Below are 19,074 nucleotides of genomic sequence, written 5' to 3' on the forward strand. Positions count from 1 at the left end.
ACCTATGTTAGTATTTCCTCTGTCTGTCTGTCTGTCTGTCTGTCTGTCTGTCTGTCTATCTGTCTGTTTCTTTCCCTCTTATGTCCTCTAGGATACTGAACTATCTGCCACTTGATCATGGACACCAGACTGCTGGCTGGTCCTACATCCTGAGTCATGTTGTAACTTTCAACCTTCAGGGAGCAGAGGTGCATATACACATGAAGCTGAGCATGAGTTACATCCAGGTCTTAAAAGACTGAAATATAAATTGACCTCTCTGCCCTTTGCAGCAGGAAGCGATAAACCAGGAAGCCTTCCGTAAACTATGGTTTACCATTTTCTCCTTAACTAGGAGATCATGGTTTAACAGTTTCAGAAGAATTAAGCCAACTTCGACCCACGTTGAACACAGAGACTTAACAAGCAAAATCTATCGAAAGCAAAAATCAGGAGGCCAAGCTTTGTTTAATATTCTGTATTAGTTTCCTCACCTATTTCAATCACACGAGGATGAAAATAGCCACACACAAAATACAAGGAAGCCCTTAATTTTATCATTTCATTGATTAAAATTGTCCTACATGGGTTAATCAGCTAAAGCTTTCATTGAATGAAACTGATTTAGGTAGAGAGGGGGAATGTGGAGCCCATAGATGATGCTGAACTACAACTCCCATCGTTGCTGACCATTGGCCATGTCAACAGGGGCTGATGGGAGTTGTAGTCCAACGATAGTTGGAAGGCAGCTCGTTGGCTAGCCCTGGATTAAAGCTTTATTCAGGGTCCCAGCACCAAATTTTGGAGTCTACGCATGGTTTAGCAGTTTGTTCAAGAAAACAATGCTATTTGATTTTTCATTTCACTGGGTACAGAGACATGAGATGTCAGCACAGCAAACGGAGATCATCTAAAGTACAGCCATCAGTGCAGCACGTTATGGAGAGGGTAGAGGGATTTTTCTCTCTTCTTTCCACGGAACGAAGCCCTCTTTTCCCTACGGCTCCCTTGGCTTGGTCAAAAATCACATCTTCGTTCTGGAGGTGGTTTCCTTGATCTGCTTCATTAAAACACAAGGAAAAGCACAAGGTCATTTCATAAGAACTTCAAACAGAGTGTTGGGCTTGACCCAGCAGAACTCTTCTTAAGTCAAGGGCGAACAGTTCTGGTCGCCTCAACTCAAAGAGGGTATTCTAGCACTGGAAAGGGTTTAGAAAAGGGTGACCAAAAAGAGTTCCCTTATGAGGAAAGGTTACAACATTTGCAGCTTTTCAATTTAGAGAAAAGGCAAGTAAGAGGAGACATGATGGAGGTGCATAAAATTCTGCATGTTGTAGAAAAAGAGGATAGATTGTTTTCTCCCTTTCTCATTACACTGGAACCTGAGCTCCTTGGAGAATATAGAAATGTAATGAAATAAACAAAATAGAAATCACATTCTCCTAGCTAAATTATTAAGCATTAATAATAATAAGTTTATTACTTGTACCCTGCCCATCTGACTAGGTTGCCCCAGCCACTCTGGGTGGCTTCCAACATATATAAAAACATAATAAAACACACAGGGCTGCTGCCTTCAGATGTCTTCTAAAGGTTCTATAGTTGCTCATCTCCTTGACATCTGATGGGATGGCGTTCCACAGGGTGGGTGCCACTACCAGAAAGGCCCTCTGCCTGATTCCCTGTTCAACCTGCTCTTTAAGAGAGGAAGCACAGTTTTGGGGTTACCTGAGAGATCTCGAGAGTAGATGGCCAGAAGGCGCTTCTGGATACGGACTCCACCACAAGCAGCGATGCCAGCTCTCACGAATTCTCTCCCACACAGTATCACAGGCGAGTCTTGCGCTATGGAAGAGACGACCATCGCAAGGCACAGGGAGAGCAATCCGGCTGCAGTGACCTTCTTCATAGTTCAGAAAGATAGTGGTGCTCAAATCAGAGTGTGGCAAGAAAGTGTGCATCTAACCCACAATATGGAGTTGCACTTTCTCCTCAGCTATTATATATACAGGACATCCACTCACTCCATTAGATATTCACCATGGTCACCACACTTCGAAGGTCACCATGTATTACATCAGCTTTTCCTTGTAATAACTTTAGTGCTGGGGGATTTTTCCCCCATGCTGGTTTTACCATGATCATTAAAGTGTATTTGTTCAGCCCTTACGATGATGGAATCGCAACAGATTTGTGAATTTACAGGGTGCAAACCTAGGCGGTGGCGTTAATGTATATTTGCTGCCGATAAATGGGTTTTTTATTGTGTGTGTCTCACGTCACAAATGACAACTCCTCCATTGTGTGTGAAGTGAGCGTGTTGGTGTTTTTGGAAGAAGCCACCCACCTCAGCCCAGTATACCTGAAGGAGCATCTCCACCGCCATTGTTCTGCCCAGACACTGAGGTCCAGCGCCGAGCGCCTTCTGGCGGTTCCCTCATTGCGAGAAGCAAAGCTACAGGGAACCAGGCAGAGGGCCTTCTCGGTAGTGGCGCCCGCCCTGTGGAACGCCCTCCCATCAGATGTCAAAGAGATAAACAACTATGGAACCTGACATTCAGAAAACATTTGAAGACCAACCAAGTTTGTTCTTGGTATAAGCTTTCGTGTGCATATCCGAAGTATAAGCTTCCGTTGGTATCTGAAGAAGTGTGCATGCACATGAAAGCTTATACCAAGAACAACCTTAGTTGGTCTCTAAGGTGCTACTGGACATTTATTTTTATTTTTTATATATATTTCAAGTTGATGGATTATGCCAAAATGGCTACAATGACTAGAAGAATCAGAAATCAGGCAGACCAAAATTTTAATAAGGAATGGGGAAAATTTATAACTTATCTTAAAGATCATTGTAAACAGTTAAAATTGTTAGTAGGGTTGGAATATCACTTGTAGTTTAATGGTGAATTTTAGATACAATGGAGAGGTAAAAGATTTGGATTATTATAAACGATGCAGGAGGAAATGATTAACAATAGGACCCACAAAGGGGAGGAGGGAAGTCCAGGAGATTCCTTGGAATCTTGTTTTTATGTTGTATGTTGGATATGTGACCGTAAAATGTTAATCTGATAAACCAAATAAATATCTATTTATTTTTTTTAAAAGGAAATGAAGCAGCATGTCTGGCCCAAAACATCTGCAGGCACAAAGAGTACTCACCCTGCTACCATCATGAGCACAATTCATCAAGAATGCATAATAAAAATAATGTCTGGATGGGCCCTTAATTGTGCTACTGTTAACACAGGGAGGCTTGTCCACAAGCCATACTTTCCTCCCTGCTGTTGATAGATCCAAAATCAAAAAGTGATGAGAGAATAGTTTGCTGCCTCATCTACGATCTTTCGGCTAATACTTGACCAAAGTAAATTTAAGGAACCGCAGAAAGATGGGGAGGGAAGTCAAGGTATTATATGTAAGGATTGCTTTATTCCGTTTGAAATGTTTATTTGTTATAAATGAAAATTATAAATAAAAATCTTTTTTTAAAAAAAGACAAGGAAACGGGAGCAATGTAGGAAATATGGAATGGCAGCCTAGGGGTGGGTAATCTGTGGCCCTCCAGATATTGTTTGGACTCCTGTTCCTGTCAACCCCAGTCAGCATAGCCAGTGATCGGGGTGATGGGATTTGTAGTCCAGTAATACCTGGAGGGTCAAAAGTTAACCACTCGTGGGACAGGCATGACACAGAAGGATGTTTCCTCTGCCTCTTCTTCCTCAACTCCAGTGGGTCTAGAATTGAGGGTGCTTTCAGTCTCTTCTTCCTGTGAGCAAAGTAGGCAGTACAGCCATTTGCTGACGTGAAAAAGAGCCAGTTTTATTATTTGCTTATAGCAAAGGATGCCTCTGTTTATGACAGAGACATCTCACCGCTGGTTTTTTCGTTCCCTGAAACTTCCCCATCCAAGATGGGCAGTCCTCATGGCATTCAACGTGTTTATCATGAGCGAGTGCATGCAAAGGGGGAAGCGTCAGTGTTACGAGTAATGAAAAGGGCTTGTGGAGGGAGTAATGCAGAAGGCAATGGAAACCGCAATGGAAGATGCAAAAGCCGTTTCATGAGCCAGGTGGACATCTTAGTCATAACAGATTTGTGAACGGGGGAAAGGAAATGTGTGCTCTAATGGGCCCGTAATTTTGTTAGTTGTTTGCACAGGTGGTGCAGAAGGGAGGTTTTCTGGTGAAGAGGTGTTATGTGTTGTACAATACCTCCATAAGAAACTGCCTTATACTGTGTCTGGCCAATCTAGGCCAGTATTGCTTGCCCAGGGAGACAGCGGCTGTTGAAGGTTTCAGCCAAAAGCTTCTCCCAGCCATGTCTGGAGTTGCTGGGACTTGAACCTGGGACTTCCTGCATGTAGTGAGAATATTTGATTGCAAGGACAAGCAAGAAATATTGGGTGGGTATTTGGAAAATAGTCATGCCATTGGAAAGTTTTTGAGCAATGCCCGGCATTAAAGATGAAAACGTGATTCAGTTATAAAGTGTGGGACTATATTCTTCACTCCCTGTGTTGTTTTGATTAGAGATTTTTAAGTTACCAAAACACATACCTGATACATTGTCTCTGTTTTCAGATCATGAAAATCTTCCTACAGATCAATTATATTTGATGTGAGACATTAATGCTGTAGTGAGTATACATAAACACACACAAAAACATTTTTATTTTTAATCCTCTATACAGAGCTGCCTGCAGATGTCTTCAAGAGGTTGCGTAGTTGCTGATCTCCTTAGCTCAGGGGTCTCATAACTCCATACCCTCCAACATTTCTCCGATGATATCCTAAGGAAAAGCGGGACATTCTGGGATCAAAACAGAAACTGGGATGACTTCTATAAATCTAGGACTGTTCCTGGAAAATAGGGACATTTGGAGGGCCTGTGTGGCCTCTCTAGTACTGTTGGGGAGACGGGTGTAATGGATCACATGAAAAAAATACTGACTTCATTTAAATAAATAAAAAAGCTCCAATACCAATTAATACTAGCATGAATGATCAGAATAGGAAGCCTTCTGTGATAATTTGTAAGATGTGTGGTATAATCAGTTTTGGTTTTCAGTTAATATGGGGAAAAATAACACAAGATTAAGTTGGGGACAAGTTAAGAAAGATTACACACGCACACAGACACACACACACACACACACACACATACATAAAATATTAATAATCTGACATTGAAAATAAAAAAAATGTAAATAATACTCACATTGGGTTGCATCCAATTCTGTACCTATTCAGAGCGGACCCATTAAGTTAATGAGCATGACTGACTTAGGTACATTAACTTTAATGGGTTCATTCTGAGTAAAACTTAGTTGGATGTAGCTCATGGTTCCCGCAGGATAGGCTAATACTTCGTATGTTTAATAATCCTTAAACCAGTGCCATTTTTCTAGGAAGAGTTGAGAATGGCCAAAATTGGAAACAGAACTGTTAGATCCCAAAACTAAGACTTTGTCAAGGATGTATAACTTGCTGTTGAAATGGAATACGCAGGATGAAACGGTGAAATCTGCTATGATTAAGTGGGCTCAAGATGTTGGACATAACATTATGATGGCTGACTGGGAACAGTTATGGACCACAGGTATCAAGTTTACGGCATATAATGCCTTAAGAGAGAATATTATGAAAATGATATACAGGTGGTACATGACTCCAGTCAAGCTTGCAAAAATCTATTATCTGCCCAATAATAAGTGTTGGAAATGTAAAGAAACTGAAGGTACATTCTTTCACCTTTGGTGGACGTGCCCAAGGATTAAGGCTTTCTGGGAGATGATATATAATGAAATGAAAAAGGTATTTAAATATACCTTCTTGAAGAAACCAGAGGCCTTTCTCCTGGGCATCGTAGGCCAATTGGTGCCAAAAAAGGATAGAACTTTCTTTATGTATGCCACAACAGCAGCAAGAATACTTATTGCAAAGTATTGGAAGACACAAGATTTACCCACCCTGGAAGAATGGCAGATGAAGGTGATGGACTATATGGAACTGGCAGAAATGACCGGCAGAATCCGAGACCAGGGAGAAGAGTCGGTGGAAGAAGATTGGAAGAAATTTAAAGACTATCTACAGAAATATTGTAAAATTAATGAATGTTAGAATGATGTTGGATGAAAAGTTATGTGGTTTTTAGCTATAATGCTATAAGGAATATGAAAAAAATGGACTATTAATAGACAAAAATTTAATGTTACAATATTTTTAAGATTAAAGATTAGGATAAACAAAGAGGGGAAGGATTTGCTGAACTAACAAATTGAACGGGAATACAAAAAGGGAGGTGTGAGGAGGTCCGGGAAACAAGCAAATGAAAGATAAGTGATGGAAAGATGGAATTGTTTTTTTTAAACTATTTTTATTTTGTATTTTTCTTTTTTCTTTTTTCATTTTGTAAAATTCTAATAAATATCTTTTTTTTAAAAAAGAGAGAATGGCAATGGTGCCCACCTGAGAGATATCGGAACTGAGTTCTGGCAAGTTCTGGTTGGAAAAAAGCTCTCCCTTAAACTACAGTGGCACTGAATTGTAAATTTCAGACCTTTCAATTTCTGCCTTTTCACTGCCTGATGATTGTGCTGTACAGCCTTTCTTTTCATATCAGTTTCTTTTTTTAAAAAAATATCCCCAAAATAAGAAACCCCCCCATCTGATTCATCCCTCTTTTTTCTTCTACAAAGCAAGATCCAGAGAGCAATAGTGTAAATAATATTGTGTCAGCTGCCTGGTATAAATCCACTACTAATGCACAATTATTGTATCAATGACATGTTGCAGGATGCAGCCACACACAAAGAAAACCCCACTAGTCTGGAGGGGCTCTTAATACAGGCAAGATTTCATCCTTGCTTGAATTTTAAAACAAACAAAGAACCATCACATCATCTTCCTAGATTACAATTTTGGTTCAAGCAACAAAACAGAGGTGTATAGCCTCTCCCAACAACACCCAAATGCTCACTTGCTCTCTCACGCAGGAGGGATTGCATTTTGCAACGTGAGACACACACCACATACAATACAAAAATAAAAGTAAAATAATGAAGTAGAAAAATATGTAATTTCTTCATTAACCAATCTTTTTTTGAATAGATATAATAAAAATACTCTGGAACAGTGATCATGCAATTATGTAGTCACTGTTGGCTGATGAAGAATTCAGCAAAACAGTAGTTGCTAGCCGGAAACACTTTTCAGCGGAGTTCAGAGCTGGGCATCAGAATTGGACATTTGCTGATCATACACAGCTTCACAGCTTGCTCTCTGCCGGGTAAAGTCTGGCACCATGATTCATTTAAGGACTTTCAGAGACTTCAGTTTGTTAGTTTTGATGTTTTGTATTATTCCATAAAGTTTTTCACATTGTTATTGTTTCTGGCCATCGTGTTGCTTTGGATATTGCTGACTCATATTTTGCAACACAGGGGTTTGTTTGTTTACTCATCCCCTGATAGGCAGCAGACCCAAAGCTTGCCTTCTGCAGAGATTGAGTTGCAGTGTGAGCCATTCCCCCTAGGAAACTTGCTCACACAGCTCAGGTTTCTATTGGACCGGTGCGCCAGAGGTTCCCAACTCCTGCTGCAAATATAAGTAGAAGGAAGTTGTGGTGGATATGGGATGGGAAGCCAAGCAAGGGATCCAAGGAAGAACATGACCTAGTGAAATCAAATTAGAAATCCCATAAACTCTCGGGTGTTAAAATACTAAATGCCGTTGGAGGTCAACTAGTGGCAAATCTCAACTCACTGACATTGGGTGCCATCAGGATGTCAAATACAAGCAGCAAATATTTGGTGGGCATTTCAAAAATATCCAGACATTTGGATACTGCCTGGCGCTAAAGAAGAAAATTATGAGTGAAGCTTTGGGAACAAATTCAATTCCGCCCTAACCTGTTGGACTATATTCTTCAGTCTCCGTATTAAACTTGCTTGTATGAACAGAGTCCATGTGTCCCCTGCTATTTCTGCTATTGCTTCCAGCAGGTGGCACTGCCATGCTGAAATGATTCAGCTTTTTCCCATGGAGGGCTAAAATTCCTGGCGGGATTTACCGTATTTTTCAGTGTATAAGACGCCCCCATGTATAAGACGGCCCCTATTTTTTTTTAACCCCAAATTAAGACATTGTTTAGCTTTTGGGGGGTGGGGGAGGTCACTTCTGTCAATCGCTCACCCGCCTGCCAGCCACTGCCAATCGCTTGCCACAGCCACTGCTGACCACACACCTCGCCGCAGCCGCCAATATCCACCAATCGCCTGCCCAATCGCCGCTGCCAATCTCCTGCTTGCTGCTGCCATTAATCACATGACCCCCCCCCCCCTGTATTCACTATCCGTGTATAAGATGACAGCCAATTTTTGCCTCTTTTTTTTAGCCAAAAACATAGTCTTATACACGGAAAAATACGGTAATCATCTCTGGGTGTCCTTCAAAGGTTTCAGACAACACAAGGCTGTTGACTGGAAGTAGCTAACATCAGCTAAATGTGGGGTGTTCGGTTTTCTGGATTCTTACTGTGTCAGTTGGCTACTGTGGTCAGCCCAAGGATGGACAATGGCAAGGCCAGAGCCTATGCTCGATTTAAACAAACTTAAGTTCACGGCCGCTGCTAATGAATGGCAAAAAACCCCCAAATACTAAATTTTAGGTTTACATAATTGGTTAAAAATGAATAAAAGAAACAGGGGAAGCTGACTCCAACAGGGCAATCCTTTGCACAGGAAGCCAATGTTGTCGGGGTAATATTGGGATATATCTAAAGTAGTATAAGGAAGTGGGCTCCTGGTTGGCAAGCAAGGCTCAGCTGGGCAGAGGGAAAACATGCCTTGAAATCGGTACTATTCTTTTTAAAAAATGGGAAGTGCTGGTAAAGACTTGCGATATAGTCACGTTTGATTTTTAGGTGGGGAAATATTTGTGTGTGTCTTGTATATCCAATGCTGACAGACGCTATTTATTTATTTATTTAAGAAATGCTATGAAACGCTTAATTTTCAAAAAAATCTCCACATCACGGACGTGAAATAGACATGAATTATCCAATAGAATACATGTAAAATCAACATAATTTCCAAGCAATTACACATGACTGAACTGTGTGCCCATATAGACTTGTTGATATTGATATATCAAGTGGAGGCCACTTAAAATTTATAATAAAGTACCTGCCCAAGGTTGAACGGCAGGACGTCCCAAAAGATGGGCTTCCACGCAAGATCGACTTCCCAAGGAGCAACATGACGTGGCACTTGCAAAAGGACATGTTCAGCTGACCAAAGAGCTTCAATGTGCACATAAGGAACACAGTGATCCCTAAAGGAATCTGGGGCCAAGCTGCTAAGAGATTCGTGTACCAATGATAAACACTTACAATTTGGCCCAGGATGTGTGTGTGTGTGTGTCTGTGTGTATGTGTGTGTGTGTGCACACCAGACCCAAGGCCTATCCAGGCGCACCGACTTGGGCCCAACATTGGGGATCCAAAAACTGCCCAGCAGTGCTGGCATTCGCCAGAGGTGGCGGGGGATGGCGGCCCCCTCAATATTGGCAGGGAGGCTCAGCCCCCTGCCTCAAAATATTGAGGGGCCTGAAACCCCTTGCGTTCCCTATACCCGGCGCCCCCGGGCCCATCTTGTCCGGCGTCCTGTTCTCACAATGGTCCTCAGGACCTGAGTGCAACAGTGCAGTCCACCTTTGAGATTTCAGCAACTGCTGTGCAGAAGAGGTAAAAAAACCTTGCTGTCTGCACTGGCTCCCAATTAGCTTCTGCGCCCAGTTCAAAGTGCTGGTTTTGACCTACAAAGCCTTAAGACGGCTCAGGACTGCAGTGCCTCAAGAACCGCCCATCTTCCAGACTCTGCGTTCATCGTCTGAGGCCCGCCTTCGTCTGCCTCCTCTTCAAGCGGTCCGAATGCTGGCAACATGAGAACGGAGCCTTCTCTGTAGTGGCTCCCCGTCTGTGGAATATTTTCCCCAGGGAAGCTCGCCTGGCGCCTTCATTATCTATTTTTAGGTGCCAGACGAAAGTGTTCCTCTTCATCCAGGCCTTGGGCTGATTAATATTCTACAGCCTTTTAAATGTGTCTGTGGGAAGGTAGGGGGGGCATTGTTTTGCTGTTTCGTTTTACTTATTTACTTGTTTTTATCCTGTGATTTATTCTGTGAGCCGTCCTGACATCTTACGATGAAGAGCGGCATATAAATCTAATAAATAAATAAAGTAGTTGTTGTGGCTAGTAGCTACTAATAACCTTAAAAGGTAAAGGTAAAGGTACCCCTGCCCGTACGGGCCAGTCTTGCCAGACTCTAGGGTTGTGCGCCCATCTCACTCTATAGGCCGGGGGCCAGCGCTGTCCGAAGACACTTCCGGGTCACGTGGCCAGCATGACGAAGCTGCTCTGGCGAGCCAGCACAGCACACAGAACGCCGTTTACCTTCCCGCTGGTAAGCGGTCCCTATTTATCTACTTGCACCCGGGGGTGCTTTCGAACTGCTAGGTTGGCAGGCGCTGGGACCGAGCAGTGGGAGCGCACCCCGCCGCGGGGATTCGAACCGCCGACCTTTCGATCGGCAAGCCCTAGGCGCTGAGGCTTTTACCCACAGCGCCACCCGCGTCCCCCCACTAATAACCTTAGCCTCCGTGATTTTGGCTAATTCTCTTTTAAAGCTTTCCTGGTTAGAGCCATCACCACTTTTTTTGGAGGTAGCGATTTCCATAGTTTTAATTATGGGCTGGTTGAAGAAGTACTTTCTTTTGTCCATCCCAGATATTCCAACATGCAGCTTCTCCAAGTTCTAGTATTATGAGGGAGAATGAAAAGTTTACGCTCCTTTTCCCCACACCAGGCATAGCTTTTTATTGCCATGCATATAAGCCCCAGGTGCTGGAACCTTCTCCCATCCCCTCGATCCATTTCTGAGCCCCTTTGTGAACCTTTTCCTGCTCTACAATATCCTTTTTTGAGGCAAGGCAATCAGAACCAGTCGCCCCCGACTTAAGAAGAGTTCTGCTGGACCAAATCCATCACCCCGTAACACAGTTCTTACGAAACAACCTCGTGTTTTTCTTAGGTGACAGCAAAGAACATGACGAGCATCTCCCCCCTGGAGCATATGTGGAAGATGAGACAAAGCAGAGCACTTCTAGAGAGAAAAAGATTGAACAGGTCCTCTCCAAAATATGCTGCGTGGTCGGCTGTACTGCAGATGATCTCAAGCAGCAGGTGCAAATAGCCTGTGCCCTATCACCCAATGGCGTGAAAAATAAAATTATTGTTATGATTTCTAGAACCAACCGCTACACCATACATGGGTTCTAAATTTGCTGCCGTGTTGCTGAATAAAAATTTAATCCAGGAGCAGCCAAAATGGTGCCCTCTGGGTATTGCTGAACTCAAACTAACCAGCTGGCATGGCCAATGAGCAGCAATGTTGGGAATTGTGGTTCAGCATCTCAAGGGTCACCCGTTTGCCTCATTCAATCAGTCTCAATGAAAGCTTTAGTTGTTTAATCATTGTGCGTCAACCTTAATCAGTAAAACGAAAAACGTACGGGCTTGCTTGTGTTTTTGTGTGTGGCTATTCTGGTCCTTGTGTGATTGAAATAGGTGATGAAGATCATCTATTACGTATATATATATTGGAGAATGGTGCGTCTGTCTGTCTGTCTGTTCTCTATGTTTGGGCACCTCTTGAGATATCATCATCATATTTATCACAAGAGTTTCCAAGATGGTGGTAGCGCTCTTCATCAATGTTTGGTCAGCGACCACCATTTTGAATCAAGATGGAGGACCAAAATGTAAGTTTGGTGTGACTTACCTGTTTTTTTCTTTTGGCGTTGGTTCAGTCACATCTCAAGATATCTTCGCCAAACTTGGCAAGGGAGTTCCCAACATGGGGCAGCAGATTTCATTGTCATTTGGACACCGGACACCATTTTGAATCAAGATGGCAGACAAACATCGCTTTGATGTAACTTTGTCTATTTTTTGTCACAGATTTGGCTGCCTCTTGAGACACCACTGCAAAATGTGGCACAAGGGTTCCTGAGGTGAGGGTGGGGTGGGAAGCTGTACATTGACGTCTGGGTGGAGGTGCCATTTTGAAATCTCCATTTCTGAAATCTTGGAGGGCTGTTTCCAGTAAATGTAAACAGTCCAGAGCTAGATGGACCAACTGTCTGGCTCAACATTAGGCAGAAAGTGTGGCAGACTTTCCACCCAAGAACAAACAACAGTGCAAACAAATCCTCTTTCCACAATGCTATTCCAACTATCAGCAGCTTTTATTCTTACAAAAGAAAACAAATTTTATATTTGTGCATGTTCGCACACACACCCTGAGTAAGTGGCTGTGCCTTTTGTCATTTGAACCCCCTCTTGCCAAAGGAGACAGGCACCTAAAAGCCTTTGAACGGCTTATTACAATGTGCACACACACATGCACAGATCTGGGGGAACCTTAACAACTTAACAAAAGCGTCTGCAACAATCCATATTTAAGGTGCCCACAAGCTTCTTTTTCCTGTGTGCGTTGTCAGCAAAAACTAACAGAACCGAAACTTAATAAAGCAGTGGGGTGGGAGGAAACCAGAAGATTTTATCTACCAAGGAATTACCGTATTATTCGCTCCATAAGATGCACCTGACCATAAGATGTGCCTAGTTTTTAAGAGGAAAACAAGAAAAAAAATATTCTGAAGGAAACAGTGGATGTATGATTTTTGTGGTTCATGCTGTGGCCACAGACATGTGATCTGATGGTGAATTTGGGGTGACCCAATGTAAAAATACTGAGGATCCATGGGCTTTTACCTCCCCACTCCCAGGCAGCCTCTGCTAGCATCCCTTATCTCTCTTCCGATCCCACCAATCAGCTGTTTCCTTTCAACACTCCCTTCCCTCTTGTTTGCCTTAGTGTAGTGTCTTTTCCTTAGCTGGAGCAGTTTTTTGCTCCTCTTTTTCTTCTAATTTCTCTCCTTATTGCTTTCGTCTTGCTGTTTCCCCCCTTTGCAAGTTTGCTGTCTTTACCTCCCCCCCTCCCAGGCAGCCTCCTTTATCTTTAGTGTCCCTTATCTCTCTCCCTGATCGGCAAACTATCAGCGGCTTTGTTTCAACACCCACTTCCCTCTTTAAAAAAAAAAAAAAAAGCATGATCTGCTTTTTGCCCCTGGGCAATTTGGCTCCAGGCACCACGCATTTGCTCCATAAGACGTACAGACACTTGCCCTTGCTTTTTAGGAAGAAAAAAGTGCATCTTATTGAGCGAAAAATACGGTACTACTACTACTAGACACACTTTTTCCTGGGTCAGGTTAAAATATTCTGGAGGGCAGAGGGAAGATCAGGGAACGCAAAGCGGTAGTTGCTCTCCAGAGTCTGTTTGGGTACCACGCGCTGTCCTTCAAGCAGCATGACACTCCGCTCAGGGCCAAAGATGGCTGACACAGCAAAGCTTGGCAGAGGCAAGAAGGCAGGCCGCTGGAGGGCCGACCCCAAAGCCCGAGCGAAATCCCCATTGGTGGTGGTAACGGCGGATGGTGCGACGCCATTCAGGATCCCCCGGACATCCTCCCGCTCCAGCGCATGGGCCAGGATGCCTACCAAATCGGCCACATGGATCCAGGGAAAAGGCTGGCGGCCAGAAGCGATGGGGCCTCCCAGGCCGAGGCGAAAGGGCCACAACATCTGGGCAACAGCCCCGCCCTCTCTGCCCAGCACCACGCCTGGAGGCAAAGAGAGGGAGAACAAATAAAAATTATTGCTCAGGGAGTGCAAGCTTACTGGCAAAAAAGCACTTATAGGGAAGCCATGCAGGTGAGTTGCACAGGGTTATAGCTTGTACAAGTTTATACAGAAGCATCTCCTGGGCTTGGCTTTACACAGGTCTGGAAGTTAAATCACACTCACAGTGAGCAAAGAGGAAAAGTGTGCTGGCCCTATAGGAGCCAGATGGCTGATTCATCAAGAAGAACAGGAGGCTTACCCTTCCCATCTGCCTCGAAGTGTACAATCATTCGTGGCACATCCTTAATAGAATCTGGGAAAGGGGAATGGTGGTTTTGGTGGAGTTCCCATGTGGTCTCAAGCCTGTGGCTTCAGTGGGATCGCTGCAAATCGTGTCTTCAGACCACAGTTCTGACTGTTGAATTGGGGCACAGGAGCCTGTAAGCACCTGCTACTCTCACCCACATTGTATGAAGGAATATCAGCCTCAGAGTCAGACACACAGGCGCTGAGGCTATGAGAGCTTTGATCTCACCCTCGGCCTCTCATGTCTCTGGGCTTTCACACGCCACATCCAAGCTGACCCCATGTCTCCAAAGATGCCCTTTTCTCCATTGACGGCCCTTACCCCCCAACTTACCAGATCTCACTACCACCTGGCGTGTGGCGTCACCGGGGATTTTCGCTGCTGCCTCCCAACGGGTCACCAGGCGAGAAAAGAAATCAAAGTCTCCGCCAGGACTCTCTTCTGTGTATTCAGTGGTGGGGCTGGGTCTGTAGTAACCTGGGGTTGGGACACACCTTTTACCAATAGTGTGATTTATCTTATACCTGGATTTTACCTAACTAGCCAACCCTGAATAATTATATCACAAGAAACCTGTATTAAGGCTTCCTAAATTCCCCAACTGCTTTTAACTTTGGAAGTGACAATCCTGAAGGGCCCTTTTGTTTCCTTTTATTTCTTTCCCAGTTTTATGTCTTTCTCTTAGGCTTCTATTTCTCTGACACATTCTTCACTTAAGCCCTTCTAAAAATCACTTTAAATCCTTGGTAAGCCCACTCTGCCTTTAGCCAGCTCTGGATTTCCTGCCCTCGTGGGACCTCCCAGCTTCCCTGCGTATGTGTTCCCCCCACTGCCAACAGCACACCACCCCTCCTTGTCCCCAGGTCCTCTGAGGAGTTATTCTTCACCCCCTTACATACTTCTCAGTCGGTCATTCTACTGTTGACACATTCACCTGAGCACACAGAATGTTTGTGGGCATTCCATAGCATCCTGAACATTGAAACAGGCTGCAGCCGGCATCCTTCCTCAGACTCCTAGGTGTTGGCATACCATTTTCTTTTCATATTTGTAAAATTGCTTGTGGAGTCATAGGACACTGCATGTTCACAAGCTCCCAAGATTCAGGGAATGCACTCTGCCCCCACAGTTATTTCGCTACCAGAAACCACCAAGTGGATAGCGAAGCTACAGTTTTAGCTAGCATGGAAGTAAATACCTACGCCGGTGACAAGGATCCAGGCAGAAGGTGGGCGCTCAGCTCCTGCAATGGCTTTCGCCAAAGTATTTGTGGTCTCTATCCGACTGGCAACCACTTCCTGGCGGAAGGACTCATTCCACCTGCAGCATTGGAAGAAACTATCCTTGTATCACCGTACATAATGGCTTTTACACAAGTCTCAGAGCAGCTTGCTAAGTTTTTGTTCCACGTGCGGCCCGCAGTCTGGACCACCCTGAGTGGGAGCAATCCCTCCCACCCTCCACCGATCAGGTGGAATTGATTCTGCCCTCTAGACCTCCGGCAACTGTCCCTTGGGCCTGTCCTATCAACTGCTTGTTCCTTCCCCTTGGCTCAGCTTTGATACTACAGCTAGGAATACAAGTATCAGGGTCAGATGCAAAGTCGTATTAATCACCCTGAGTGATCTCGTCCAGGGACCTACCTACGGAGGGGGTTAAGGACATTTTCTCCAGCTAGGTTGACCACACCTTCACAAGGAGGGAGCCCCAAGCGGGAAACTTCATCCTAGGAGGAGGAGGAGGAGGAATGTGTAGCATTAGTCTCTCTAGCTACAAGCGCCTCCCCTGCCACTCAAATTTGCCCATCCCGCTCCTGATCGGTTTTCTCTATCGATATGCAACTCGGCATCCAGGGGTAGGAGTGAAACTGTCTTTTTTGTTTTGGACTGCGGGCCCCAATACTTTACAGCTACCTAGGACTACCTGGGACTAGCGGTGGCGCTGTGGGTTAAACCACAGAGCCTAGGACTTGCCGATCAGAAGGTCAGTGGTTCGAATCCCCGTGATGGGGTGAGCTCCTATTGCTCGGTCCCAGCTCCTGCCAACCTAGCAGTTCGAAAGCACGTCAAAGTGCAAGTAGATAAATAGGTACCGCTCCGGCGGGAAGGTAAACAGCGTTTCCGTGTGCTGCTCTGGTTCACCAGAAGCGGCTTAGTCATGCTGGCCACATGACCTGGAAGCTGTACACTGGCTCCCTCGGCCAATAAAGCGAGATGAGCACTGCAACCCCAGTCGGTCACGACTGGACCTAATGGTCAGGGGCCCCTTTACCTTTAGCATATGTGTGTCTGGGAGAGGATGTGGCCTCGGGAGAAACCCAAGGGCCTAAGAGAGAACCTTAGAGCAGTGTTTCCCAACCTTGGGCCTCCAGCTGTTTTGGGACTACAACTCCCATCATCCCTAGCTAGCAAGACCAGTGGTCAGGGATGATGGGAATTGTAGTTCAAAAACAGCTGGAGGCCCAAGGTTGGGAAACACTGCCTTAGAGGGCCACATTTGGGCTTCTGGCCTGAGGTACCCACCGTTAAGTTAAAAGAACAACAAATGGCTAATTGTGGCTCCCCTCCTACTGCCTCTCTGAAGCCTGTTCTGGAGGCCACTTGTAATTTGGAAGTGTAATTTGTGCCCTTTTGGTCACGTCCAGTGTTCCGGCATGTGGCCCCTGGAGGAGTTGGAAGGTGGTGGTGTTGCCCTCGGAGATGAAAAGGGTTAGCCACCCCCTGGTTAAAAGCACAGCGGCAGAGCCAGGGAATTGTGGAAATTCTGCACATGCTTAAAATAAGCCCTCATCACATACCCAGGTAGTCCGCCCTTTTCCGGGATGGCGGGAAATCAGAGTGACATCATGCCCTCGGCTCCTCAGCAACTGGGTTAAGGCTCTGCCAACAAATCCAGTCCCACCACCTAATTTCAATATGGGAAAAAAAAAATTTAATTGCATTTTTTTTATATAAAGGATTTTATTTTTGTAAGTAATGGCTATATACAGAGAGATAATGGGACAGCTCACCAGGCAATCAGAGGAAAGGTGGTGGGTGACACAAAAAAATTACCCCCTCCCAAATAATCAAGAGTAAGGCTGTAATCCCAACCCCATTTACCAAAGAGTAAGTCCCACTGCTGCTGAGTAGATGTGCTTAGGAGTTAAAACAAACAAACAAACAAACAAACAAACATACAAATTCTGTGGCCCAGTCCTAGGCAGGTACAGAGTACCTCCTACCCTGAAAAGTAACAGCTTGTGAAATAGTGTGGGGATGCCTCTGATGAAGCATAAAGGGAATGTTCTACAGGACCTCCTCCAACTTTATATGTATGCATAAGATTACAGATGAATGCACTAGCTGTGTGAGTGATGCTTCATATCACTGAGAACCTGAGGCAAACCAATGGCCAGGTGGGCAATGGAGATATTTCACTGCAGAATCATAGAGTTGGAAGGGACCCAAGGGTCATCTAGTCCAACATGTCTGCACATACCCCGTGCAATGTGTCTGTTTCAGGCTGACCAGAACCAAAAAAACCCCTTCTTCTATAACCAAGCTTTGGACTTTAACGAATTGTGACCTTTTTGAAGTGGGTGAGAGGCATTTCTTTTTCCTCTTGGTTTTAATGTATCTATTGTATGGGGCTGGTGTGGAGGATGTTGTCTGCTTGTTTCCTTCACTGTAAATCCCTTTGGCCGACTAACAAATTTAATACATAAATAATAAGTTAAGAAGTAAGGGAATCGTGTCCCTTTCATTCCTTCAGAAGCTGGGTAGGAAAGGTGGTAGCCTCTAAAACAAGCATTGCAGGCGGAAGACCCTATTGTTCCTCACTTGCCGGGTAAAGACGCTTGCCCTTTATTTAGGCGACACGGCTTTGGTGAAATCGTCAAGAGCTCTGGGCATGGGGCTGTGGGTTCAGATCTCCACTCAGCCAGGGTGTCCATGGGCCAGAAGTTGTCTTTTGGACTAAGCTATTTTGCAAAGTTGCTGTGAGGAAGAGGACCATGTCCACCACCTTGAGCTCTTTGGAAGAAGCATAACGATAAATTAGACAGCCAGATCATAGAACTGTAGAATTTGAAGAGCCATTTAGTCCATAGGTAGGCAAACTAAGGCCCAGGGGCTGGATCCAACCAATTGCCTTCTATACCCAGCCTGTGGACGGTCCAGGAATCAGCGTGTTTTTACATGAGTAGAATGTGTCCTTTTATTTAAAATGCATCTCTGTGTTATTTGTGGGGCATAGGAATTCGTTCATACCCCCCCCCCAAAAAAAATATAGTCTGGTCCCCCACAAGGTTTGAGGGACAGTGGACCGGCCCCCTGCTGAGAAAGTTTGCTGACCCCTGATTTAGTCCAACCGCCTGCAATGCAGGAACCTCAGCTAAAGCATCCATGACAGATGGCCACCCAACTTCTGCATAAAAACCAACCAGGAAGGAGAGCCAGCAACATCCTGAGATAATGGACATGAAACCCACAGATTCTGCTCAGGGGTCTGCTCGCCTGGAGGAAGGACACGCTCTCCACTGGGTCCCGTTTGGTGGTGCTCGTGCCCCTGGACTCTGCTTGCCAGCAACTCAAAGCTGGCTGCAAATCACAACCTCCAAACAGCAACCCAACTCCCGGTTTCCTTTGCAACAAAAGCTAGTCAAACCTCTTTTGCATAATCATAATCATATAACAGCAACAGTAACAGTAACAAGGTCTTCTGACCCACGCTCCCCTCCCCGCCCAGGCCCCTTCCTAACTCACCCACTAAGACTCTCATAGCTGAAGCAGCTGGCTGCGCGCGCGCGCAGCGGGGAAAGACGCTCAACAAGCCCACGGATCAATCAAGACCATAGAGATGGAGGCAAGCGGTTAGACAAACGAGCAGCCCGGACTTCACTTCCGGCAAAGGCTCGCTTCCGAAAGGTAACCAAATGGTGCCGCTCTGCTCTTCGGAACCTCTATGGTGGCATCCGCGGAACGCGAGGGAAGCGGGTTAATGTCAACCCGGAAGAGTGAAGAAGGGCTTGTGTTTTCCTTTTCTCTATATCCGG

The 19,074-nt window shown here is 45.0% G+C and overlaps 1 protein-coding gene and 1 long non-coding RNA gene across 2 annotated transcripts; both read right to left on the reverse strand.

Moving 5' to 3' along the window:
- Positions 1-428: 428 nt before the first annotated feature.
- LOC144325263 (uncharacterized) lies at positions 429-1,939 on the reverse strand. The gene is made up of 2 exons (XR_013390547.1): positions 1,708-1,939; positions 429-1,039 (listed from the first exon to the last, which is right to left on the reverse strand). It is a non-coding gene; the product is annotated as an uncharacterized LOC144325263 (long non-coding RNA).
- A 10,333-nt stretch (positions 1,940-12,272) lies between these two features.
- On the reverse strand, positions 12,273-18,931 carry SDR39U1 (short chain dehydrogenase/reductase family 39U member 1). The gene is made up of 6 exons (XM_028702954.2): positions 18,785-18,931; positions 16,837-16,943; positions 15,683-15,765; positions 15,238-15,359; positions 14,373-14,516; positions 12,273-13,731 (listed from the first exon to the last, which is right to left on the reverse strand). Exons 1-6 carry the CDS (start codon positions 18,798-18,800, stop codon positions 13,316-13,318), a joined length of 888 nt encoding a protein of 295 aa, XP_028558787.2. The 5' UTR covers positions 18,801-18,931; the 3' UTR covers positions 12,273-13,315.
- Between the last annotated feature and the right edge of the window lie 143 nt (positions 18,932-19,074).

Source organism: Podarcis muralis, chromosome 13 (assembly GCF_964188315.1).
Source record: "Podarcis muralis chromosome 13, rPodMur119.hap1.1, whole genome shotgun sequence".
Classification (NCBI taxonomy): domain Eukaryota; kingdom Metazoa; phylum Chordata; class Lepidosauria; order Squamata; family Lacertidae; genus Podarcis; species Podarcis muralis.